General features: G+C 44.2%; 1 protein-coding gene across 4 annotated transcripts in view; it reads right to left on the reverse strand.

The window, feature by feature from the left end:
- The window catches only part of LOC111259462 (ELAV-like protein 1), a 276,667-nt gene extending 249,487 nt beyond the window's left edge, over window positions 1-27,180 (reverse strand). For 3 of the 4 annotated variants that reach the window (XM_086967913.1, XM_022831510.2, XM_022831507.2), the window contains exon 1: window positions 26,413-27,180. In XM_086967913.1, coding sequence (XP_086824039.1) covers window positions 26,413-26,515 — 103 coding nt within the window. In that variant the 5' untranslated portion in view covers window positions 26,516-27,180. Of the gene's footprint in view, window positions 1-18,565; window positions 20,999-26,412 lie in introns of those variants that run through there. The other variant, XM_022831512.2, reaches the window with a different exon arrangement.
- Between the last annotated feature and the right edge of the window lie 46 nt (window positions 27,181-27,226).

Genomic DNA, 27,226 nt, shown 5'->3' on the forward strand with positions numbered 1-27,226 from the left:
CGCATGCTTTCATAAGTCTATAAGAAGGGCTGCTCTCCCATTGCCAGTCCCTTTGAATCCAATTAATGTAGAACTTCCAAAATCGTGTCGCATCATGTGATGTGCGTTGTTGGCTGAGGTTTGTAAAAGCGACTGCCAATAGTTGTAGCAGCAGTAACAGCATCAAGCACGAAGCGCATCGTTGTAGCCAACAAGCCGTTCGTAAACCCCTGAGGCCGTCGAAGGAAGGGGGTAATGTGGGAAGAGGGCGAATTCAAAGCCGCTCGCTCCCTAAACACAATCGCGATTAAAAGTACTATCTGAACGATGAACCCCACGCTCGGCCCAAGGCTGGCGAAAACCTTGCCGGTTTGAACAGGCAAAACAATGAATAGTACGACGTCTACGAAGATCTGTTTGTTATCGTCCGCTAAAGAAGATAGCGCATTATATAAAGTCCAGTAAAGATAGTGACGAAAGTCGTTACTGCGGATAACGAAAGCGATGTGTGCTTTAAAACTAGCAAGATTCGTCCGGATCACTCAACGCTTGGTGTCGATTACTACTGCCGCATTTGTTTTGTGCATGGATGTAAGACACGCGCGTGAAATATTCAGCCATCAGTGCGAAGACATGATATTTATTAAACAGCTTCGTGTCACTAAGGTTTTATTTGAAATAAAAATATATATGCTATTTATACTAATAATAAAGAACATTCTATTTATTTTTATTAGTCTACGTTGCAAACACCTCTGGATGCAATAGTAATATCACATATGTTATTGAACTGCGTCTATTTGTTATAAATCATCGAAATCATCGAACAAACGACGTAGGGAAACAACCAATGGGTAGAAGGTCTAGGACGCGGAAAATGCCCTCTTATTTGCGAATGTCGCCTAATAAGAACCTTTGCACTTCCTTTGTGTGCAAAATTCTGGCTCTGTGTATCGCAAACTATTTGTTTATCATGGTTACTAATCATCGGCGTGTCTTGACCCTGCCTGGTCCATTGATCCGGCCCTTAATGCCCATATATAATATATGAACTATTAAGTAACTATTATAGCTGCTCCATCATGTATGTTTGTCAAAAAGTGGCTGCTTTGACAGTGGATGCATAATACATGAGATTTTTTGCAAGGCTCTCCGATAGTAAAGGAGGGAGGGTGCATCGGAGACAATGGGCATCCAATGGGCCTATTTATATTATTCATAACAGGATTTTTGTCAATGCTGACTGCTATCATATTGAAGAGGCTAAATAGAGGTACAAAATAGAATCCAAAAACAAATTTGTCCGTAGCAATAGACGCAGATAAAATCTGTTGCGGAAATTGAAGATGGGGCTGAAGGTCAGTTGAGAATAACTGGTCACGTTGCAACCACGCTATGTATATAGATATATAATTTTTTTAAAACTTTTCCCGGTTGAAGAAGTGATACCATGTCCGAGATAACATGCTTTTACATTTAATATTTAGAGAAATGCATTAAGCAATGTAACGTAATTGTGTTTGTTTGTTAGCAATATGATTATTTGGATATTGGTAGGATCTGTAAATGGCCTGCAAGTTCTAGTAGCCTGCTAAGCAGTAACGATTCAACGAAGCCCTTCAACTGTTACCAGAAAGAGCTGGAAGCCGGAGAGGTGCCCAATAGGAGGACTATTACCGTATCAAGTTAAAATAAATGAGCCGTCCAGGAGGTTTTCACCGTCCATCTTCTACATCCACTTGTTTTCATGGCAAGAAAGAAGACACCGATAAACGGCCTGTAGTCTACATAGGGTACAGCAGGACCGTCAAGGGACACCCGGAGCGATACCCTATCACCGCTGATTGCCGAAACAAACTCTTTTTGAAGTTCGCTATTAGAAAGGTTTCGTAGCTATCCACAGATAGCAGGCAAGCATTTCTCTGTGTTCAATCTGTTTTACTTGGACATAATGTAATAATAATATCAAGTTGATTATATCGCTAGACTATAAAATGGTTCTCCCGACAGAATGTTGTTAATGTATACGAATCTTCATATGACATGATATATTTAGCTGATTGCTTTTTTATTACGGACCTTATACACATATATAATAGTATATTGATTGCATAATTAGCGTGTCTTGAACAACAACGTACTACATCTATCATACGTTATGTATGATGACGATTATCCCTAGGGACGATTGGGACAATTGGCGGTACAAGTTTCATGTATGCATGTTATTGATTCTCTAGGCTCCGTAAGTGGTGCTTGTTTTATTTGTTTAACTCTATATATACAATGTTACCTGTGTAAAGCGATATACTATGATATTTTACTCTATTGTATGGGGTAGAGCACCCCATCTACGTCTGATCTCAATATCCTGGCATCGTGTCGTCATTAGACACAACGTTGTCCGTTGCAGAACAAGGAGGGCACAACACGGCACGAATTATATACACAGATATAATAAAAAACCTTTCACCGCTATACAGTACAATGGCAGTAGCATCAGAAACAATGACGAATAAGAGAGACTATAAAAGCAGAATCGGCGCATCCATCGTACGCAGCCCTCTGCAAGAGGACCGCAGTAATGCGTATTGAATATGCACCCGCTCTAGTGACTGGCTGACTCTTTGCATCAGGCAGTGCGTCACCGATACGTTCAACGTGGAGGGTGACAGCTTGCCTTTCAAGGCACTAAATCCATATTCCGGTACATATTATTGTGCTTAGCATACGTACCTTATCTAATTACATACGTATATACTATACAACCGATAAGCTAATGTTTGTAAGGGCAGATTCAGTCATACTAAAGGTAACCAGTTGGCCACAAATGATAGCTTTTACAAAATATCTATTACTACAACTAACACTACGACGACGTTGAATAATACGGGAACAGTGGCCGCACTGAACGTAAATAGCAGGGATTCGTCGTGCGGCAACGGGCATCTCTACGGGCTGGGTGAGCAGGTTGATCTGTGCTAAAAAAAAAGAAACCTACTCAGCAGACTTACTATACCTAACTGAAGAGGTCGTATACACTTCCACGACCTATCAAACTCGTCTCGACACGGTAAGTTTCCGCTTAGACGCTCGTTCTCACTTATTCGAGTTTGTCGCCGCATTCGTACTCCAGCGATTCTGCAGCCTCGATAGTGTACTTCAGTCAGAATCCATACCCAGCTCTACTACACGCTTATACAGCGTCACGCCAACGATCGTAGCGGCTGAGCAGCCGACAGAAGGGGGTGATAGGGGGTCTCAAAAGGCTGTACGTCGTAACTGTTCGCTCGCTGACCTGAGGAAAATTATTTGGCAAGTACTGTACGAAACCCTTAAGACCTAGTTCTGTGGTTCTAAGACCCTTCGTGTTCTTTGGCTGACTACACTATGAGGGAAGGGATTGAAGGGGAATAGCGCTCATACTCTGCACGCTTGCATACTCAAGTTAGCTTTGCAAACTTGTGAATTTCTCTCTTGAACGGAGGCAGCTAGTCTGTACAGCGCTAGTCGAAATAATATGAAAAATCCATGTAAAAATCCAGTATGCAGGTGGGCAGTACACCGCTGGACGTTAATTTCGAATAGGGCTTTATAGGTAATAATGTAAAAGTTAATATACAGTTGGAGAAAAATTACGTTGCCTTGCGTATGGAATCAAAATATGAAAGTATCAGAGACTTGAATAGTTTAAGTTTACGACAATGTATTTTGTTTTTGTTTATCTCTCGGGAGGTGTGTCTTTTATTTGGGTCTCTTAAAAAATCGCATCTCTTTTTCGTTGGGTAGAATCGAGTTGCATCGACTGCGTACGTATTTCAAGAATAAATAATTCTAGAGATGGCGTCTTGAAAAATCGTCGTCTAGTCGTCTTGTTTGCTCAGGTGCGAGATGCCCCAGGTGGTTCTCGTCCACCTTTTATGTGTTCATAAGCATAAACTGGCAAATACTTTACTACTGTGTCATTATATGAACGACCAATAACATTTAAAAGAGGAACAAAGCGACTGTCGCTAGCTGCCTTTGGGAGTTGTACGGGAGCCGCAGTTTCCCTCTAGCTCACGATTAGGCTTTTCATCTGCTAGCAACGCCACCCCCCTTATTTAACGGTACCACTTTGCCGCGGTTCTGCAGAATATGTCAAGGAGAGCTTGAAACGATCTTACAGGACAGGAAGAGGCAATCCGCTACCATGGAAGCATATGGATGATTATTATTTTTTCGTCCGCGGAGTCATGAAAGGCAGCACATAATGACCCCAAGAGATCCTATTTGCAACAGAATGTCGAGCCATACAAACGACACATCGATGACGGACCCCTCAAACGCGACTCGATCGTGTCACGCGCGATGACATTTCGTTACCGAGAATCTCCCTATAATGACATAGTCGGTTGAAAGTATAGCAAGCTGAGTAAGCACAGCAAGCTAAAATAAATGTTTGAGGTTCAAATCCCCTCAGATTGTATCTGACAGGTACAGCAACCTGCAGCAGGAAGTCTGCTTCACACAACATCAACTTCCCATATTAACAGACAAAGTGTCTGCCACATACAATAGACGAGCCAAAATTCAAATAAGTAACAGTATCGGCTCATTTTGTGATGACCTCAAATGATGTTTATTTTCCGACCCACTCCTTCTCTGTCTTCACACTCCGAACTTCCTGACACGAAAATCGCTATAACCAAATTCACACTCGCAAGTTACATTGAACTCTATGAAATAGAAGCATCGAGTCCCTGTCAAATCAGGCTAATAAGCTGTCTTTTCTGAACACAGCAGACATGGTACTCGGCTTGCGCGAAAAAGTCAGAAGGAAAAAGAGTCGAAGAAAAACAACTCGTCTCTTGACGGCAAAGACCCCACCGCACGGACGCCTTGGCATCGTTCGCCCGGTCTATTTATTCTGTTGTGTACCGGAGAGCTGGACATCGTGCAAACCTAGGAAGAACGAAAGAAGGCAACAAAGACTGCCCCGCTGCATAAACAATAGGTGGCAATCGAGCTGGTAGTTATTCGCGAAAGCCCCTTCAAACCCAGTAGTACTGCTGAGCCGGGATGTCAACTATTCGGTAGCAGTCAACCATTCAGCGAGCACCGAGGCAAGCCTCAAGCCTAGGGCAGACGTGTCAACATGAAACAAGTTTGTTTTTTGCAAATGGTTGGATAAACATTGAAATTAGCTTTGGGTGAACACGAATAGGCGTACATTGGCAACCGCTATCGGATAACTTATTCTCTTTATTTTTGAAAGCAAGGGTCGGGTTTGAGAGAAGCTAGTTTTTCGCAGTGAACGATTTTTTACTGATTAGAACGATTAACTACGCTAGTGCGTGTGTTCTCTTACGGATCCCTAAAAAATTGTCAAGGATTAATCACATGGCGACTCTATTCGTCGCATCGTACTGAATTTCCATTTTTTTCTCGCTATGTAAAGATCCTACACTAATCTTGGTGTCTTTTCAGCTTCATATTTTGTTTTCTTTATCTGATACATTTTTCATACAAATTTGAAGAACGACTTGCATTACCACAGGGCTTAGCGGCTGAGTCTTCGTTATTCGGCTACCGTATTACTCATTGCCACTTAAAGAGCTTACTTTTCCTCATAGCCATTTTGCTTTTCCAATATACTTTCTTCTTCAAATTCTCTCTATTTTTCTCGCCATATCTAGGAATGTGCGTCCTTTAGACGGTCATCTCCGCTTCTCCCCTCGAACAAACTTGAGGTGGTTATGGTAGTCGGGCCGTCTTGGGCTGCCGCGGCTGTTGCCCCTTTCGTCGAAGATATTTGCCCAGCTATTCACATAGCTGCTCCCAGCCCGCTAGTGTCGTGCCTCAAGTTTGACGGGGGAGTGCAGACGGAAGTGCGGTCTTTCATGTGGCGATGCCATTCTGTAGTGAACGCTGACGGTGGTTGCAGCAGCCTTGGTCGCTGCTTTTGAGACCCTCGATGGAGAGCCTCCTACGTGCACTTGCCCGCCTGGCTCGGAACGCGCTTATAGAGAACACGCAACGAAGAAGCGGCTCGAAGGATGGAGTTTTCGCCCCTCTTTATATACAAGTAGCAATCAAGTTTAAGAACGTAAAGGACATAAAGCACCCCGTCCCCCCCGTTCGTTTATTCCCTTAAATCGAGCTAAAGAACGAAGCCGTACTATGGGGGAAGGGGGGAATACGAGGAGGAGGAGGAGGATGAAGACGACGACGCTTAAAGGCTCCGTCGTCGATTAGAGATGTGGAACGATTCCCTACGGACGCCTACGCGGTTCGTGCTAAGGGAAGACACGGACAGCAGCAGATCTTCTCCATCGTCGTCTGCTTTGTGGTTGTTGTTGAGAGACCGAGCGAAAGGAAATGAATGGCTCGAAGAATTTTCGTGACGCCCAGGACGATGACTACGGGCGAGGAAATAAGCTGCCGTCATACGCTGGGGTACAAAAAAGCTGGGCTAGTTATCAGGTGTGAAGTGCAAGAGATGAGACCAAACGAAGCGGTAGGAGCGAGCAAAGATAGCGAGAGTTGGCGTTGGCGGAGGGCAAAAAAAGAGTATACCCCTCAAGCTTACCAACGCTACACAATGGGCTAAATGGAGAGAGAAGCGCTAATATGGCCATGCAGGTATTCTCCCTATCGGAGAATCTACTTCTGATTTCGTCGAGGATGTTTCTTCTTCACATCAAAGTATCACAATGTCGAACCCATCTTCTATATGCTTTAACTGAAAGGTCACTTAAGGTTCTGAATTTTTAGCCCGTAGTGCGTTTCACGCCCATCTATTGTTAATCTTTAACTCACCAATAATGTGAACCCTGACTTCACGTCGTTTTGCTTATACTTCGTTAGAGTCCTATACTCTTTGCTATTCGTAACATTACAATAATCTTGCAATGATAATTTGCGAAAGCGATTTCCGAAACCACTCATGGCTTGAGTGCTCTTACCAAGAGCATTATTGCAATCTTACCAATTTTGCCCTGATCCAAAACGAGGAGCACAGAGTCTTCACCTTATACCCTCACACCAGCATGCGTCAATTACGTTCACGTCGAGCAAAACGTTTAGGTACTCGAAGAACTCTCAAAATACCCCCAATAAGTCGATGACTTCACTAGTTTTCATTTGTCGCAATAACAGCGCACGATTATCTTGCGGTTGGCTGGCAGTGTTTGCCTGTCCGGGTCAGCGGCTACGCAACTTTCAGCTCATCCGTTATCGTCGCTTCTAATACTCGCGCCGAGAATCTAAAGCGTTGGCTTGGGTCTGCAACGCTATTTAATTACATCTATCATCCGATTTGGTCGTACTGACTGTGCAGGTTGTTACATCCAAATTAGATTGTCGGCACCCGCAGGGCGTGTGCGGGCGATAGAATCATCGGCCTTAAAATTCTGCCGCCGCTTAGGTCCCCTAGACTGACAAAACTGGTACTCGTAGATTTCGCCGCCTCGCTATTTCACTACTTTCACTGACGTTGAGCCATCTATTCGAGTATTTTTACGTATATATAAACTGTATAAATTACTGCCCTGCTTCTGCAAACTGGTAGAACCGTCCATTCAACCTGCCAACTACTGGACTGGTTGACCTCACTCGAAATACATACCTCGGCTTGTCAACGACCTGATCAGCGCACCCGTCGCCCGATTGATGGTGGATGAAGTCTATACTTCACACAGTCTTTCGTTGGAGAGAACGATCCCGACTGCCGGAGTAAGCCTGTTTCCAATAATAGTGTCGCACTCAACCTAGGTACCAAGGGTAGATCAGGCTAAGGAATTCAGGGAACTGTGGGACGAGAACTTGCACCTGGTTTGATCTATCATTACTAAGCGACCCTCAAGCCCGACCAATCGCTTACGTCAGTAACATTATCTTTTCGGCCTTCCGTCGGGGCCGTATGCCGAGTCGTTTGGCAGCAGTAGGTGAAGAAGGCAATACGGTAGAACGGGCAATCAAGAGTAGCTAGCCTTCTTGGTATGACGCGAATAGATATGGAGTTTAAGCTGAAGTTTGCTTAATGGATACACACACATACCCACATGTACAATGTTGTTGCCCATACAAGCTTAATGCTTGGTATTTACAATATGATCAACTATATTATTTATTTACAGGTATGCACATATATATGGTATGATGAATGCTCGTATGTGCAATGTAAGTGTAAGTACCCCCTAATATTAGGTATTTTCGTTTTCAAAGCTTTGCCTGCTGCTATCGGGGTGTCTTTACTCAGGGTTAATGTGTATATAGAAGTAATTTCGCTCTTTCGATTGCCCGTGAAATGTCCACCTGTTACCTAGTATTTCTAATACATCTCAGCTTGTTGTATTGTTAAATATTAGTGTCTTCTTGCTAGTGGTATGCTATGTATTTTGTATTCGCATCATTCGTTCAGGTAGTAGTAGACTGCACGACTGGCTCGCACAGACACACAAACGAGCTTTGCATAGATCTCGGCTTCGATCGCTCCATTGTCTTCCCTTAATCGTGATCGTTTATTTGATCTATATGAAGACTACAAAAGCGGCTTCGGTTCTTTCGTATATTAACGAAGGATGACATGAATGTTACATTGTTTCTCGTAAATCAGGGCGTAAATAAGGGAAACAGTAGGCAGCAGAATGATTGCGACAGAAAACACCTTTAGCCACTAGCTGGCGCACGTGCCCGCAATGGCGTCCGTTCAGCCTTTTTGGTGTTCGTGTTCCGCGATGCGTTTATGGCCAGCGATATTCCGCATCAAATTTTAGTCCTAAATGACGCCGCTACTCAGCATTCAGCGCCAATACGTCATGATAGTCTCAATAAACGTGGCTATAAGACACATTGATGCTTCCGTATTGAACAGTAACATACGCCATGGACGCGTTCCACCATGCGAACCCTTCATTTTCCCTTGTCATTTCTTTCCTAAGAAGAACACATCCACAGAGGCACAATATTGTATATGCGCTATATAATCACATTACCAGCTTAGCATTCACTTCCAGCTAGTAGCTTCGTATAAGCCAGCGTATGACCCGACTCTGGCTGCGCATATGAAGACTATCTGTAACAGCAGTCGCAGCGGCACAGACTATCACGGAGAAGCACTAAGGTACATGCTGCATCTACAGGTAATTGTATATATATACATATATATTTGCCGGCAAAATAAGAAGGTTATGAAAAAGAACAACATAGAAGGATAGAGTCGGGACAAGATGGATACAATCGCTACCTTTTGCTTCTGCCCTTCGACATTGTGGCGCAAGAGAAGGCGGCTGGTGCTAAAAAGGCGTTAGTCTATGCATTTCACAGAGGCGGGTGTCTGCCACTACATAAAATATATAGATGTCCTTTGCGTGTATGATATGTACATTATAACGGGTACTTTTTTTTTGTCCTGCATGCTCGGTGACTAATTAATTGGCTACATAGCCACGCTGCCGCTCGAGTCCTAACCTGAGTGCTTCATGATCGTAATAGGATCGTAATAAACGCACGTGATTTTCTCGTCGAGCGCCGCTACTTCTTGCATTGAAAACGATTTACTTACATGGCGGCAGGCTCGAATCTTCAATAATCTTCAGTAGCTTTTGTAGCTGATTATACTGAGGCGGATCGCTAAGGACTGAAAAAGGGTGTTTTTTTGATGCGAGTTGGTGGTAAACGGGAGCTCGTGTTGCATTGGCGTTACCTTGTTCTTCGCTATTCTATAGTATTTTCGGGTTTTTTTTCACCTTCACAGCTGACTGAACGCAAGCAAACTCCGGACTTCGGCCAATGACCGGCCGATGTTCAGCAGATAGCGATAAGAAGGGAGCCGAAGTAGTTATGAATGCGGTTTACTCCTTCCAAGCTCCTTCCGACAGCGGATAGTCGCTATCGTTGGGGGCAACTTTGGTATTGTTTGTGAGTCCTGTCGCTCTCAGTCCACTTTCTGACGAAGCAAAACGATGAAGTGACGTGAACGATCGTTCACCTTTTGGTTCCCCATTCTATACCGGTCGGTTACCTGTGCTCTAACATTCAGTAGCTTTATGTCATGACTCTTTCCCGCTAAGCCTCTTCGTAGTTGAGCAATATCGTGCCACACTGAATCGTGTAGATGGTACCAGGGCAGCGCAAATGTAGTATGCGATACCTCCATCTATGCGCTTACTACCACCGTCGCTACGCGTCGTCCAAGCATTGAGGCAAGAACGACCTAGATATTGACCTTGCCTTGCAAACTGGATGCAGGTAAATGCGCGTGCCGTGGTCAGGCGATCGGCAAGATTCGACGACCCAGGGCTTGCGCGCTTCTCGCCCGGTGACGAAGCTAAGTGCAAGAAGCGGAATGGGACAAGGGCTCCCAGGAAACCTTGTGTGTTCTGGGGTGTCGAAGTTAGTTGAACGGTGCAGTCGATTAGGAGTATCCGATGGTACACCCGCGTTCTGGGCGAATTCGGCTCCGCCGTGGAACGATTTTGCATCACTACTTTGGCATACTGGCGAGCCATACTCTGTCCGTCAAACTTTTCACCACAGGTCAGCATTTTCGATTTTTTTTATAGAGCTCCTCAAAGCTTGCGCCTCATATTGGCCCGCCCTTGGGCCTCAATTCAGACGGATATAAGCTCATTGTTGCAAAGTGAATGTTGACAGTAAACACACGCGAGATCTGTCAAGCTTCAAGCTAGTCACCTTTGCTAGCGCACCGGTTAGAACAGCAGAAGAATTCTGTTCAGTTCTACTCTTCGGCCATCGTCTTTGCTGCGCTCCCTGGAATACGAGCCACGTTATACCACCTCAGACCCTTTCCTTCCAGGAGAGCGCATGGGAACGATACATATAAGGAATAACCAACTGGATCCGAAATCGACGACGTTAGCGCTGATAGAGCTTTGGGAAACGCTACGTTATGGACTGCACTAGTGGACCATTTTGTAAGGGCAGAAGCAAGTCATAGCCGTCAGTGCGAGCTTTTGTTCACTTCGTTTCATGAACGACCATAGGCGAAATGGTTCCCATAATGAGACTGTGGCTCGTGGGCGTTGTCATTTTCGGCGCTCGATCACCCAGTACGCTTCGCCACTCCTTCTCCATCCCTCTTTCTTTACCCCAAAAATACCTAAACGCTTAGGCATTGATAACTGTCTCTTTACCTATCGTCTAACCAACGCGGCCAGCCGATATTGCATCGTGTTACCCCTGTGCTAGTGAAAGCAGTCACGGCTCAATTTAGTAACTCAGGAGTGAATTGTTGTTTGCTTCAGGCAAAGAGAAGGTGTCTCAATTTTATTGGAAGAAGTCGGGGTAAAATCCTTCCGCAACGAGTCGGCATTGGGGGTGTTTGATTAGCCTGCTTACCACACAGAAGTGCCCGCAACGAGCGAATGCACAACATACAAGGCCGACTCACCTGCTAACAGACCTCGCTAATCCGCAACATAGGTGAGGGGTGCTGGGGTTAACCTGAGAGCAGCTGTCGTTGCGGTGACTACGATAAATCCATAGTGGGATCAAATAATCCTTAAAGAGAGATTTGATCTTTGTAAAGAGCGCGTATCTAGAAACGTCATAACGTTAAGCATTTACATTAAACATAGCGTTTGTCTAGTTCTTGTCAGCAAGAATCTAGAAGAAGACTCTAAGACTCTAGATGTTAGAAGAAGACAAAAAAGTATTTAGTTGACAAAAAATAGAAAGTCCAACTTGGACCTTTTCTAATCAAAACTATTGTAGGTACATAAATATCTGTCCAAAATAAACTTGCATTGCTTCCGCAATAGAACACAAAGGAAAGAGTCTCACAAAATTACTACAAATACATAGTTTTTCCAAAAAAGTGGTCTGTAATACATTATCTGACAACCAGGAAAATTTCATTTATTCAGATAAACGAAACCAATGCACGACGAGGGGTTTCATTACCTCTCGAATGCATCGAGTTCATTCCCACTAGAATTTTTCCTCAAACCCATTACCTTCTTTTATTCTTTCAAGTTGTACATTGACGTTCCACTATCTATAATATAGCAGTGTGCAATATAAGCTCGATACGGGTTTGCTCACTAACAGCTATTTTTCCTCTATTTACTCTCGTTCCAAGTTGCCTCTAGACCTCTAAAGCCGAGAGTCCGCGATCACTATCAAGCTCATGCTCTCGCACGGACCTTCGTAACAATGATGAAGGAGGCTCCACCGTACTACGCTATACGTAACCAGAGCATATGCAAAACAAACGAAGCTAAAAGCGGACAGACAAAATATCCGATTTGGAAACAGAGGAAAATACCGTAAGTAAATTGACCGTTACAGACCCATGCTTTTTTTTCTTCCCAGTTCCAACAAAAAGCTCGAGATCAAAGGGTACAGATTATAACGATAACACGAAGTGTCAAAAGCAAAAACATAATACCAACACACAATAAATGTAGTCCCAGTGATGCGAAACCATTTTTGACACTACTCGCAAGGGTCGAGGACTAGGATCGGGAAGGTCCCTGCAGTTTGTATTTGTCATGGTCCCACGGTGAAGGTCACAAATCCGGAAAGGAAACAACGTAGGAGGAACAAAATAACGTCCGAAATGTCCACTTCAGATCAGCCTGGATACGCGTTTGTTATCAAGATCTGCCATTTTGAAGTAAGGACTAAAATGACTAGTTTATTTGAAAAGAGTTAGCAAGACCTTGATGTCAAATAGCATATGGGTTTTTGAAGCTCGAAGTAGCGATAGAAAAGTGCTCGATACGGGCAGAAGGTACTTAGGGGTAGGCTCTTAGTTTTTTGTTGCGATTATTGATTAAGTCATTTAAAATTCATGAACTCATTTGAATCGGCAACTCCATGTTGACGAGTCTTGACTCCCCATGTTGACCGCTGGTGCATCTTACGCGGATCCACAATCCATTAAAATATACCAAATGTATGTTCCGTAACAGCTGAAGAATTTTACAAGCATTACACATTAGTGGAATCGGTACTTACAGGATGCATTAGTCAGCGGCACTAACTGAAACTATATATATAGCAAAATTAAAGGTTGTTTTTATAGCGGTAACGAGATGTAGTCCTCCTCATATGAAAAATATATTTCAACGATCTACTGCAGCGGAACGAAGGAATCGGATTTACATTTATATATATGTATATATATAAATTCAGTTTCAACTTCTCATTTTTATTAAGCCTATTTACGACTAGCCTGCAAGCTCGGTGTCAGTGGTATCTTCAATCCTAAGCTTTGCTTATGTTTGTCGAGCTATAGCTAAGTAATACTACTCCGTCGCTTTCTCCTTATCGGCAATTTTTCTCCCCTTACAAGTAGTTACCTGCGTCTTTATGACCTTTTCATCGTGTGTCCTTTACTATCGAATCAACTGTCGAAATCTGTCTGTCTTGTCTTCATAAAGCTGCTTCAACGTAAACTAACCACGTATCAGCAGTAGCATCTTATTGAAACACAATATAAATACTAAAAAAATGCTCTCTGCAACAGCTGCGGCCAATCACGCAAACCTAACTAAAACATTCGGTAAATTTTCAGTTTTCAGCCCACCTTCACAGTACGGTAGTTTCTAGAAGATATACCGAGAGGTCTGAGATAGAAGAAAAAAGTTCGTCATACATACACTTCTATCCTAAAGCCTTCTGCTGATCCATGGAGAGTGTTTGCCTGGTGAAGGATACTACAATCTGTACTGTCCACAGAATTCTCGACTCAGACTGGTTCATCAGGTACGTCAACGCATATCTGAATGCAGAGATCATGCGCAGGGTTCGAATATGGTCGCGTCGCCGTTTCGACGCTTTCTACGATAAAGTAAGAATTTCTTTCCGCATACGTTCAACGACTCTGGTTGTCTATTCGTTCGTGCTCATTTCGTCCGTCTGAACCTGACCGCCTCTAAGCGGTCTTGTCTACGGTACGATTTGATGTAGTGCGTTCGATGTGCGCGTGACATTTTCGCTTAAATGGGTAGAAAAAGTTCGATCGAGTAGCAGCTTTTGAATTATCGCGCGAAAGAAAAAGGGTGAGAGGTGGGGCAACGGAGCCATAGATCAACAAGCTGCAAGTATTCAAATTTCACGCTGTCGCAGACGCAAACAAATGGACATAAGACGCATGACCGTATTAAGCGGATTACGAAACTACCGAGCTGCATCGACTTACCTGTTTATTATATAACACACGGGCTGTTTATAGGCGGCTATTATTATAGTTGCTTAATATTCGTTGATCATATATGAGAATTTAGAGCTAATTTGCTATATAACTGCGGCACAAATAGCAATAGTAGTTATAGCCTATAAATAAATAGCCTAATAGAGGCTACACTCGGATCTAGACTCACTGAATTGCGTCGAGTAAAACGATTATGAGATTGTAGGTAGACGAATAAATTTGTAGAATGGTATATATATATATCGTTTGTACGTAAATATCGTATATATTGTCAAGCAGACTTATATTGCTCGGCTCAAACCAGTTGCTACCATTAATATCACTGAATGAAATAGGTTCGCTATTTTAAAATTTCAGGTTAAAGGTGTACGAGGAAAAGAATCGAACGACTCGTTGGATAAGTGAATCATTCTCGACAGATTTGCCGAAACAGCTTCCCTTAGAGGTTCTGAAGGACTCAATGGATCCGGTACGCGATTATTTATACACAACTATCATATGCGAGTCCATAAATCAAAAGGTCTTAACACGAGAGCTGTGCATCACCGACTGGCGATCCTTATGTATGAAGATACTGCCTTTTTTATGACTATCTGTCCTTTTAGCAGCATCAACTAACATTTCCGTATGTATGGCATTTAGCTCTGTTTACCCTTAAAGGCGGCACAATCTTTCAGTAGTATTTGGAGGGCTTCGAGCGACTGGCAGCGAACTCAGCAGAGCTTTCTGTGTACAATGTCTCGAATCTTCAGGTCAAACGCAGGGTTATCTTTATCAATTGATATCATAATATAACACCATAAGAAATACTCATACAACGCATATGTGAGCCAATCGGACCGCGGAACACGCGATAATATTCTATATAATGCATCCGTACTTTCTTCCGGCTTCGAAGATGCAAATAAAACTAGTGCTTTCTCCCATAATTATCACCAGTATGTCATCGGGCATAGACCTTAACGCAACTATGTTTTGATAGTTACCCATAATATTCCCAGAGGGCATCTAGCCGCCACTGTTTGTATCGGCCATTAAAAAATCCAGGCTGTTCACATTAGTCTGAAATAAAACGCTTTTGTCATTATTTTCAGCAGTAAACAATTTCGGCTTTCTCACTGCTTCCGATTTCCGCTTCGTACATGTAACTCTAGTGTATAGCAATAGGCTGCTCCTTCACCTAACCAATATTGACTTCGCATCACTCCCTGTAGGTAATAGAGGCAGCAGATGCTAAAAGTTTTTGCTTCCTGCGTATCTGCTTCTGTCTCGCTAGGTTTTTTTCAGCCAGTTTTAGCTAGATCGGCTCTCCGCTTGCTGGCACCATTTGTGCTTATTCAGCGCGTTGTGCTCGAAAAAAAAAAAAAAAAAAACTGACCAAGTTACTACTGGATCTTTTACTAATTATCTATTTGTGGAAGAATTTCTACGCGCTACTAAAAATCTACCTTCGCGGCCAGCCACTCCACTAAGTTATGCGGTCTTCGGCACTCCATTAGAGCTGGCAAGCTTCCGCCGGTACTACCACCTTACCAAATACAAAGTTCATGATCTAACGCGTTATGCGGCGCGCACTTGTTATTAACCTGAACCGCTTTCGGCGTCAGTCTGTGTTAGTTGCCCTTGTGCTGGCAGGCTGGTGCCTTCTCCGCCGATACTATCGGCTTCGTCAGTGAGGATGCCTGTATATAAGGCAATATTCTTTCGAGCACGGTGGCCGCCATCTTGGAGCCTCTCCTTAACTCGCCATCCAAAGGACTCCGCTTTGCTGGGTTTTCCTCTATCGCTTAGCACGCGCTCCACAGGGCTACCGCTGCTGCTTCACCACCATCGTCACCGCTAACTCCGCACTCAGACAGCTCAAACAACGCAACGGCGGGTTCGGTTCGTTCCGTTCTTCGAACGCCGTTGAACGGCCTCCCTCTTTGGTTGCTTCTCTTCGCCTACGGTCATGTGACAACAGACGGCCAATCTGATTCAGCCTGTAACACAACATGTGGCCGTTTTATTTAAAACACGATGACCTAGCTATGGAGCCCTTGGAGTCGCCTTGCAAAAAGCTTCCTTCTTCTAAATGTGTACTAGTTTTCTGCGTGCCGCGTAACTACTTGCTCGTTCCGACTCAGCTATTTTGTCGTTGGAAAAAAGCGAGTTTGTCCTGACCTGAAAAGTAGAAGGAAAAATTTATCCCGTCGGTGCAGCGTTCAGTTCGCACCCTCCGTTCCCTCCATGGCCACTGTAGCTACGCTAAACCTCCCCCGCTTTTCCCAGCCCTCAGAATGTCGGTGGTCCTGCAGCAAACAAGGAACATTCCGGAAAGGGCCAACCGGGCTAAGAGCGGACAGATACCGTCGACCGGCAACGAGCAGCCGCCAAGTGCCCGCCGCCATTACCGCTAACCGCGTGATGGCGGCTGTGGCGGCGTTCCAAGTCAGCGGTACTCCGAGCGGACGATGCTCCAAGTCAGTTGGTACATGCCAACCCGGCTTGGTTCTCAGCGATCGATGGGGACCACAGACGGGTTGAAAGCGATCGTTAGCAGCGGCGGTCTTTGCTGTTTGCTCGCTTGCTACAGCAACATTGCATCCCAAAACTCACAGGCCCAATGCAAAGGCCATTTTTCCACGATAATATTGTGCTTCGAAGCCAAAGGAACGGTCGGCATCGTTGGCAACCGGCATGAAGGTCGAGTTGAGAGAGTATAATAATGATAGTATGATGTAATCAATGCCAACCGTGATATCACGCATGTGTGTGTGCGTATGGGTATGCGTGTGCATGTGCGTGGAGACACAAGATTGCTGGCATGACAATGTATATCTGAGGTCCAGTCGATGCAAAGGAGGGTCGAAATGATATTTCTGGCCTTCTCCGTTAGACTAGTCTTTTTCTCTTGGACGGAACGCGCACGGAACGAAACACAATGCTAGACGATTCCGGCAGTTCGTTCGAAGGGGAACATACAAATCGCCGCAGTGCCGATGAAGACAATCTGCTTTTGCTCATTGGAGGCTTACGAGGAAGAAAGGATGCATTATCGGTGCACGACAACCCCCATCAGGCTAACGGGCCCAGACAGTAAATGATCCAATAGCAGGCACTGAGGTAACAAGAATTAGTGGCTGGCACGAGCTAAGTACATCAGCATGAGATAGACACACGTGTACACACAGATAAGACGAATAGACAACAATGAGATCGCAAAAATCACGAGTATTGTAACAGGAAGGTTATCCAAATGATGCTCAGATCTGTACAGCGATGAGTGCTTCAATGCGGGTAGTCGGTCTATTTTTGAAACAAGGTGGGTAAACACCGACCTTCAAAGGAAGGGGGTATTCAAAACATCCTTCATTTAGCTGATGGAATCGTGGGCGTTCGCTACCACAAGGCCGCGTCGGGCCCTTGTCGCCTATTCTGTCTATGCGTTGGTAAATATTGGTACACCACACGGGTGCACAGGCGAGACGGGCGTGTGGACTAACTGATTCTGGTTGGGCTGGGGTCGGACGAAAAATGATTGTCCAGTTGTGGCTAAGAAGCCTCGTGACAACGTTGCCTGATACACGCGAATATAAAAAGCTTGTGGGAAAAATGTTTAAGATAAACGTGTTATCATCATCATCGTAGATGTTGTCGTCGTCGTTATCAAACAAAACAACAGGCAAAGGCTGATTATCACCACTGCATGTCGTACAGCCTTGCTGTACACTCATCCATTCGCTCCCCTATCAGGCCATCTGGCAGCCCGCGTCCGATGGCTGTGTCGTCTGCAAACTTTGGATGGACGATTCAAACACTTGGCGTTGCCGCACACTTAGGTCTTCGTTCGCTCCATATGGTCCACGTCGTCTCGAGCTCTGACGCCATGTGACTCGGCGCAAAAGGAGGAATTGTCAGGAAAGAGAGAATGGTATCCAGAACTCGAGCCTAGCGTCTCCGACAGCAGTCGGCTGAATGATATGGGCAATGTTCACGCCAAACGAGAGCAAGAAACGATTGGAAACTGGACAGATGACAGTTATATTAGATGTTAAAGATAGCTTATCATGAAAACGATGCATGAACTATGTATACTCTTAGAACGTATATTGGTGAGTGCGGAGCGAGATCTGTTTGTTCCTAGGAGAAACGAAGGGTAGTTACGTTGCCTGAATGGACAAAAGCAACTTTAAGAAGGCACAAGAAACGAGCTTGAATCCTCCAAAGTTGCCGTATTATCAGACGCAGGCACTTTTTCACGTTTGTCGAAAAAAACACACATTTACTACAGCACAAGACAATCTCTTTGAAGCATTTCGCTTTCCGTCACTGCAGAAAGCTACACGATAATTTCGTTCTACAGTCATATTACCATGTTCATTTGATTTCAATGCAAACACCTCTAGCAATGTGTCTTTTGCGAGCCGTCGTCTCTCTTACCTTGATCAATGCTGATGAAAATTCGGGTAGCAGTATCGTTTGCCGGTAGATGCTTATTGACTCGCTCTTGAGGGAAATTGTGCTCGTTATAGCTGGTGTATGACACAGTTCACCGTGTACGTGTATGGCAACGGGAGGGATGCGCCGAAAGGCAAAATGGAAGTTTCAAAGGAAGGATTTATTAGCTAAACGTAGGTACCGTTGTTAGCTGATAATTGCTTGCAGTGCTGGACAGCCTAACGACACCAGGCGAATAGTCGGTGTTTTTGGCTGGCTGGATGGTCTATTTGCGAGTGATTTGACTATTCGTTGTAGCTGGTCGCTAAATGGAAGAACACAGAACACGCAGAAGACTTCTTGCAATGGTAGGAATATGGATGATGATGGCAACGGGAGAGTTTTCAGGAGCCGGTCTCGACAACGATGAAGTCTCTGTCGGTGTCCAACCGTCAAATTAAATAGAGCCCGTATTGGACCAGGTGAGAAAATAAGTGTAAATGGTGCCTGATATTTTCAGGCTAGTTCCGGTGGCCCGTTGTAGGAATAATAAAATATTCGTCGGCGGCAGCTGTCGCAGAAACACAAGCCAGTGAACTACTGAGTATTGGTGGTACGCTAGATCGATAAATTCGGGCACAAACTTTGAAGAAAGTGCTTTATTTACCAGCGATTTGGCTATTAGCAGCACCTGGCCAGAATTGTGCACTAACGATTGGATCAGTACATAGGGTAGAGTAACTTGACTGATGACGAATTAACAACTTGAGAGTTGTGTATGTTTAAGAAGTTTGCACTAAGCCAACAGATAAGTGACTAGTGGGTATAGTAAGTTGACAATAACTCGGACAGAAACTTTGACGATTCGAACAGCAAAAACGGCTAGACAAAATTGCTATTCTATAATGATTAGTAGATAACAGCAGCAGCAGCAGCAGCTAATTCGTTAGCTACGTAACCCGTCAATAAACAACGGTAAGTAGGTCTGTTACGCGAATCGAGCAGACGTAGATAGAATCTTGTATTTTCTTGACGCTCCACGCAGCAATCGAAGTAGTATATCTTGCTTGTTCTCACACTGATTGAAAACACATTGAAACTGTTGATTAGGAACGTTGGCGAAAAATCTTGTTCACACCTAACGTCGCGGTAACACTATGGGTTGAGCTTAGACAGACAGATCCAGCTGACGTAGAATTCGAAAGCACGGTCACGATATGACGTTTGTCGAAATCAATAAAATGGCTTGACAACAACTATCTGTTCGACCGGGAAACAGTCGTGCGCTATGTGCAGCCGTCAATCGTCGACCAACAGCCTATCTCTGTAAACCAAGGAATTAAATTTCGTTGCAAAAACGCTATCTCAAAGAAGAGAGAAATGTTCTCTGTAGCAGCGTCTGACGCTCGTGAACACGTTCAGAGCCGCCCGCAACAGGCAGGTTTATCGTGAAACCCTTTTACTTGGTCGTCCTCGGCAGAAACTTGTGGCAACGCCGGCCTGGCTGTGCGTTAGTGAAAGTTCGCGTCGTTCTTTCGCCTTCCCAGCAACGACATTTAGACGTCTTGCCGCTAAGAGCTAGTGATCTTTAGGGACACACGCTGAAGCTGACAAACGAATCTCTTGTAGACTGCAGTGACACCCAGTGAGCCGTCCCACTTTCCTCTCCCAAAGGGTTATAGTAGTAGACGCAAAGAAAATAACAGATTTCCGCCTATAGCGACACTATTCACTGTGCACGTCCGTATTTGACTGGATGATGTACTTATTGGATTGCAAAAAACAAAGTTTGACAGTGGCAAAAAAACTCAATCCTTCAAAGGTGGCAATAGATGTAGTAGTCGAATGGTGGACGAACGACACTATAGACGTTGTAACCGGGTGGTGCGCACGAAACGCGTCAAACACGATGAAAAGCAACGCGATATTATTGATGCCGTTGTTGTACGCGTCGTCGTAGTTGAATTGAACACTGGACACTGTTGGCTGGTTATTGGTGCTGAAGCAGAGATAACACAGACACACAATTAAACGCACTAGATACGGTTATCAAGGTTATGTAGGTTTATAATTGCCTAATTGTTGATAGCAACATCAGCAACGATTACTAAGTAGATGGAGCGTTGGTGATGGTTGTCAAACGAATTCGATTTGAGCCAGGACAATATAGTCGTGATACTTGTAGCTCAATACCGTGCGGAGACCTGTCACGTACTGCCACGTCGAATAGCTCTTGTCCGATCCTAACAGTTGTCCGTCTAAGGGCGCAAGCAACGACAGACGACCAATTAGGGGTTTGGGGGAAGGAGGTCTCCAGTTAAACGAACGGACGACGATCAAACGCAAAATAGACGCCGCAATACATATATTGGCTTGGTTCACTGGAACTAAAACCGTCACCCGCGATTGCTGCTGCAAGAGGAGTTAAAGACGCTATTGCCAAAGTGTAGAGCTATCGGCGGACAGTCGTATTATCACGCACGTAATTCCGGGCGTTCAGGCAAGATAGCCAGAGAAACTGTATTCGTCGTATAACTATTCGTTGTTTTATAAAATACAATTATTGCACGTTGTTGTTGCTCTTGCTGTAGCTGATTATCGCTATGGTGAAGCAGAACTGCTGCTTGTTACCTCGTTGTCGCCACCTAGTCTATTGTCGATAGCCGGGTAAACGTCAACGGTTGGTCGTAACAATGACGCAACAGAGGTTGTTGTAGTGACGTACACGAGGCGGAAAACACAATGACAGACAGCACGGGTAGTAATTTCGACCAAAAGGCCGACAATTGAGAGAAGATAGAAGATAAATTTTGACGAAGATCTTCTGCTGTATCGTAGATAGAGATCGGATGCGAGGGAACGTACACCGCAAGGGTGGAACACTTGGAGTTTACAGCTGCGAACGAAACCAACCACTAAGCAACGATGATGAGCTTTCGTAGCAGAACGCCTTACTTGGCTTGGTCTGCTGCTAGTCGCCCCCTGGAGCTCAGCTTCGCCCAAAACCGTACAAACCAACTAAATGATAACGGTGAGGGCCCACGCAGACACAAAATACCAACAAAAGACCGCGAGGGCAACGGGGCCCTTGCGCGCGCAACCTTCCCTCTCGGCGATGATGAGGTTGACTGCCGATGGCGGGGGCCTTTCGCTCCGCGTGAAAGGCCCCCATCGGCAGGCCAGCACGACTCTAGTCATACTGTACCCGGTAGCATAGGCTTCTATAGTGAAGCCCTGGCAACCAGGCCGGCAACTGCCGAGGCCCCCTTTTCAATCCCGTTCCCAAAAGCTTCCGCTAGTGTCGGTAAGCCTCGCACGACGGCGCCACCGCCGCCCACATGGTGATAAAGGCAGCAACGTCAGGCCGCCAAATAAGGAAATAGGGCCCGGTAATTCGACGGCTCCAGTTGGCGGCAAGACGGGGATTACGGGGGACTTAAGGTGTTGGTTGAAGCTTACGGAGCTGCTGGACTCGAGGCTCCATCGAATAGTTAGCCCGACGTAAAGGATAGTCCTGACTGTCGCCGGACCGAGCTCGGGCTCCGACTCACCATCGCAGTCCTGAATCGGCGATGCCTCGGGGGGGGGGGGGGGCTGCCTCGTCTACGCGTGGTGGATGACCAATTCACCAGACTACATACGGCATAAATAAAGACCAGCGGAATAACTAACAGCAAGAACATATCGATGATGATAATGATGGGGAAATTCTAACTTCTACTACACGTCAACAGTGCCGACGATAAGAAAGACAATGTGGTTTCCAATGACTCAACTGAGCTGGACTGTTAGCACTCGTCGGCATGTATTGACAACCGTAAACAAAGCACAAAAAATATTTACGTTGTACGTACATGTTTCTCTGTATCTATTGAACTGATTTAGTCCATGAACAATGTTCTTTGCCCTCCAGCGTTTCAACTTTACGTAACGGTTCAATATGTTGTACAGTTTTGGTTTAATTCGGCTAAATGATATTAGAATTCATGTTGCATTGATATGGCCAAACTGCATAATAGTGCCTTCTCTCGTGCCATTAGTGAGTCTGCGCCAAGCAATATCGAACTTCGTCTTAACGCGCTATAGTACACGCAGGTGAGCTTCATTTATCATTTTTTTTTTTCTTTCAATGTATTTCCCTTCCACATTTTCTTTAGCTGCCTTAGCAACTCATAAGGCACATGGCAGCAGCTGAATGGAGCAAAACAACATGACGTTTCGCCCCGTCCGATATTGCCCTCCAGTGACACCAAAACGAGTATCGACGAACCCTAGCTGACTCAGGAGGATGCTATCCGTGTGGCCTGTAGGCCCAACAAGGACGCCGTTTTAGGACCAAAGCCTGCAAGTCGGTGCAAACCGTTCAGCCCCTCTGGCTGACTTTGTGCCACAATGGTAACGTTGCGTTATCTTCTCTCTGACGAATGGTGGTGGGGAATGCTTCTTCCTTCGACAAATTATATCGACCATGACGCAGACATCGTAGTTTTGTAAGAAGCAGTGCACCCCCAGCTTCATCATTAGTGATGTCTCACGGGATAAGACGGAATCAGGCAGGTAACACGACTTGGGCTAGGCAGCAGCGCTACTCAATTAAATGCAAGTTTTCCTGATGATGGTGGTCGGGGTGGTGGAGGGAGGGAATAACACAAGCAGCTCGTGCGGTAGCACCACTAGCAGATCAGGCTTAGCGGTGACGATTCTGAATGCACCTGCTCTGACTACTGAACAAAACTTCCCGGCGAATTTCGCTGCATGGAATGGATGGTAATAAATACCCACAAGTCACTCAGACAGTGGGGCGTATTTTACTGATGATCTAGGTAAGGAGCCGACCCAAAATGAATGTAAAATCATAATCACTATTATAGGGAAACCAGTAGCGTAGTTTTTTATGTGCAAACATATTCACCACCGTTACTAAATTTAGCAAAAATTATATATGTCTTCGATTATACTAATAGGATACTAACATGAGTATATTTTTTGAGCACTCCTTAGGTAAAGATGCATTGAAAATATATTTATGATGATATCATACACTGAAAATGTTCAATAGCCCTGATGTTTCAAATAAATTTATACTAATAGAGTAGTGAAGGCAACGTTTAAAGGACAAAAAATCGGCTTCTGGCTAATGTAGTTAAAGCTGCTACAATTTTGTTTTTTTCTTGTATATACGCTTGCTTCGATACGGTAGTCTCCGATCTCAGCGGTCTGATTAAAGCAGATGACTAACGCTAATAAATGGCATTTGTTATGTGAGTTAGACAATTATGATCTACGAGTTAACTTGAATCCGTTCCATGTTCATAGTCGATTAAAACATATCACACAGTCATTGTTCGTGTGCCTATATGTGTATGCGCCTATGTATCGTAGCGATACGTCATTGAATGATGAAGAATACAATCGTCTACGTAGGCCTAATGTGTGCTAGCGCGACGCTGGCGGTCCCTGAAAAAAAACTCATACACATTTAAGTTGTCCTCAAATCGCATAAAGTGCTATGCAAAGTAGAAGTACCATTTTGCAGAAACGTTCTTATACAATGACGGGTCGTTATGTTTTACTCCTTGCAATGACCATGGACTGAGGATAACTACAATGGAGGCTTATCTACATAATTATTGTGATACTTCCGTGTGAAAGTACGCAAAATAAGGACTGCTTGCAGGTGATCTACTGATATATGTTTGTCGAGCTTCAGTTTGGCCGCTCAGAGACCTAATAGGATAGTCGTTAACTTCTGCTATGGATTTTTACTAGTGATATGCATCTTCTGAGGAAATTTCGAAACGTTCTGTAGTACCGGGCTTGTTCTCAAGAGTTTGTAGGACGGGGTAACAAGTAAAACTTTAGGTGACATAATGCGCATTTTACTGGTTGCAATATAAAACTGGACTTCGTTCTATCATGTTTACGACCTGGCCATTTTTCCGCAAACCAGAAGTAACGGAAAGGGACGCAAATCGGACGGAAGGCATTGTGTTGTTCAGTAGGTCCCAGTTGAGCACCAGAAATAAAATATAGGTGCTAACATTTCATCAATCAGCCCTAGCACTCGGTAAACAAGTAGTAGGGGTACGCAATTCATCAAAGTACTTTTTCAGCACTCCATGCATAGGCTACTGCTAGTTAAGAAGGACAATCAAAGAAGGACACCTATTCGGTAAAACAATGATGCGTTTAGCAAAATCAATTTCACACTCTGTGTCAGCAGGAAAGTACCTTGGCCTCACACGGAATCTTGTTCGCTTGCATTATTGAACATTATTTTTTAAGAAAATGCCTTCTGTTCCATGTAAATTTCATATGACCTTATCAAATATGATCATTTCGAGGCAAGAAACAAGAGATTTAAATAGAAAATAAGACGGGATCAATCCATGATGTCGACATTTTCTAAAGATGATTTAAATTTGTCATTATTAGTGCGTATTGGGCCATAAGCAAAATTGCGGGGTATCGGCGCCGTAAGGCTTCATTCCTCGAGAAATGACAACAGCAAATTTTGACACCGTGTTTGTAAGGCCACGTATGCTCAACTCTGCCTAACAGCGAATAAGGTCGCCCGAAGTAATAAATTTCTTTCTACGGTTTCGGTTGATATAGCTGTATCATCCGTTTGACTATAAACTATCCAAGTAACAGCTGAAAAACAGAAAAAAACAATTGATGTTATCCTGATCTCACCCCGTGGCCTACAAGTGCGCAAAGTTATATAATTATACATTAGAATAACTATATCATTTGAAAGCGTATGGATATCTGAGATGAATCATTGTCATAGGATGTACGAACTGATAATGTTGCATCAGAAAAGAAGACGCATAGTGCATGCGTCCGAAGCCTCATAAACGGCTCGATCAATTAATAATGTTGCCATTACTTGCACCATTAGCACGATCCTAAATTCAAAATAGGCCACCTCCATTGTGTGTATCGAATTTGATAAAGGGAAGCGAAGTCAACGTGTCACAGGCGACAACCTAACCTGTGCCAGTCCTCATCTCTGTTTTGCCCCATCTGATAATGGGATGAAGGATGGGCAAAGGATAAATGCCCTCTCGTACAAGTCTGCATCGCGCACACAGTCATCACATTATTACGTATACGCAGCGCCGTATAAACTTGTCAAGTTTTCAGTGGTTCAAATTTTTAGTTGAATCGTGACTACATTCTCAGGTTAAGAGCACCTAAATTTCTAACTAGCTGCAAACGAAACTTCCTGGTATAGAACGTACTGCACTGGTTCGCTCAGAAGCTAAACAAGCGTAACTCTGATCATACCTTTTGAAGACATATTGATCTGCTAGCCAGCGAAATAGCAGTTCTAAAAGAAACTCGACAATTGCACTTTTAGGTTTGTCAAACAGATCATCAGTAAATCAAATAAATCATCATCAAATAAAAGTATTCGTTCCAGATACGGTCCGTTGTATCGATTAATAAGGAAGGTAAGTTATATATATCTAAATGGTAACATTATCATACAGCGTTGAGCTTCTCTAGGTCAGGGATTTGGCTGTCAATGTCTATCAAGCTTGTTCGATTTTTCGCTTATGAGCACGCTTCTTTTATTCTATAATTGAAAATTAGATTCGGCACTAGCTAGATTATATGGTTCTGCGAAAAAAATGCCTCCCTGAATGTCTATATATGACTTGGTTTTCAAGTAGATTTTTGTCTAATGTTCCTGCCATAGGCACCAAACACTCGGACATTCCTATCCACGACATTTCCTGCTGTTAATAGTAATTAGACGTGAACAGGGTATGCTTTCGATAACTAACCCAAATAATCTGACATAGAAATATCGGAAGCGACGACTAAGGGCAATCGCTTACCTGGGACATCCGCTGTCGGCGTTCGGTAGTTGCCGTAGACGCGCATTTTCGTTGGAAAAACGTCGTGTCCAGCGGCGCTTCCGCCAGTCGTGATCACTGCCATGGTGCAGCCGAATAAATAACTAAGTAATAAATAGGTGTATATTACTGAAAATAAATATAGCCACAATTCCAGAACCGAATACTGAAGTCAGATAAATACGTTTGCAAAGTATCTCAAATCTGCCGAAAAAATCGATGCTCAACTGACGATATCCGATGACTAGTGCGCGATAAAACAGGTTTCAGTTCACACGTGAAGCGGTCTATTTCTGACAGCCAGTGACTCCTGTCGAAAAGTTCCGACTGTTCGCCAAACGAATATATTTATATTTACGCTAGATTATTCATGCAAACTGCCCAAAACAACTTAACACCGAAATCTAAAGAACTTTCGATCCCTGTCGCAGCTTTTCACGGACTAAACTTGAACTCAGCAGACTTGTTCATCCAACAAAGAGCAAAAAAAGTGATGAGTTAACGACACAAATTGTGCACGACCGTTCCTTCACATAACAGTCTCGGAAGCACACTGTGCACCACGTATACAGGATACCGCACAGTGTCAACTTGAACCAAGATCGCTTGAATTTTCGCCGAGCTTAGCTTTCACACTGACAAGTTAGGTTGTCAATCGGCGTCCCTTACTTCCTAGACGAGTCGAAATCGGATGAAGACGGGTAGTCAAAATGAACACAAGAAAAACAGCGCCACGTGGTGGCGTGAACTCGCGCAAGGCTCAATGTGTCTGTAGTTACGTGTGACATTCGTATTG

Source organism: Varroa jacobsoni, unplaced genomic scaffold (genome assembly GCF_002532875.2).
Source record: "Varroa jacobsoni isolate VJ856 unplaced genomic scaffold, vjacob_1.0 scaffold_334, whole genome shotgun sequence".
NCBI classification, from domain to species: Eukaryota; Metazoa; Arthropoda; class Arachnida; order Mesostigmata; family Varroidae; genus Varroa; species Varroa jacobsoni.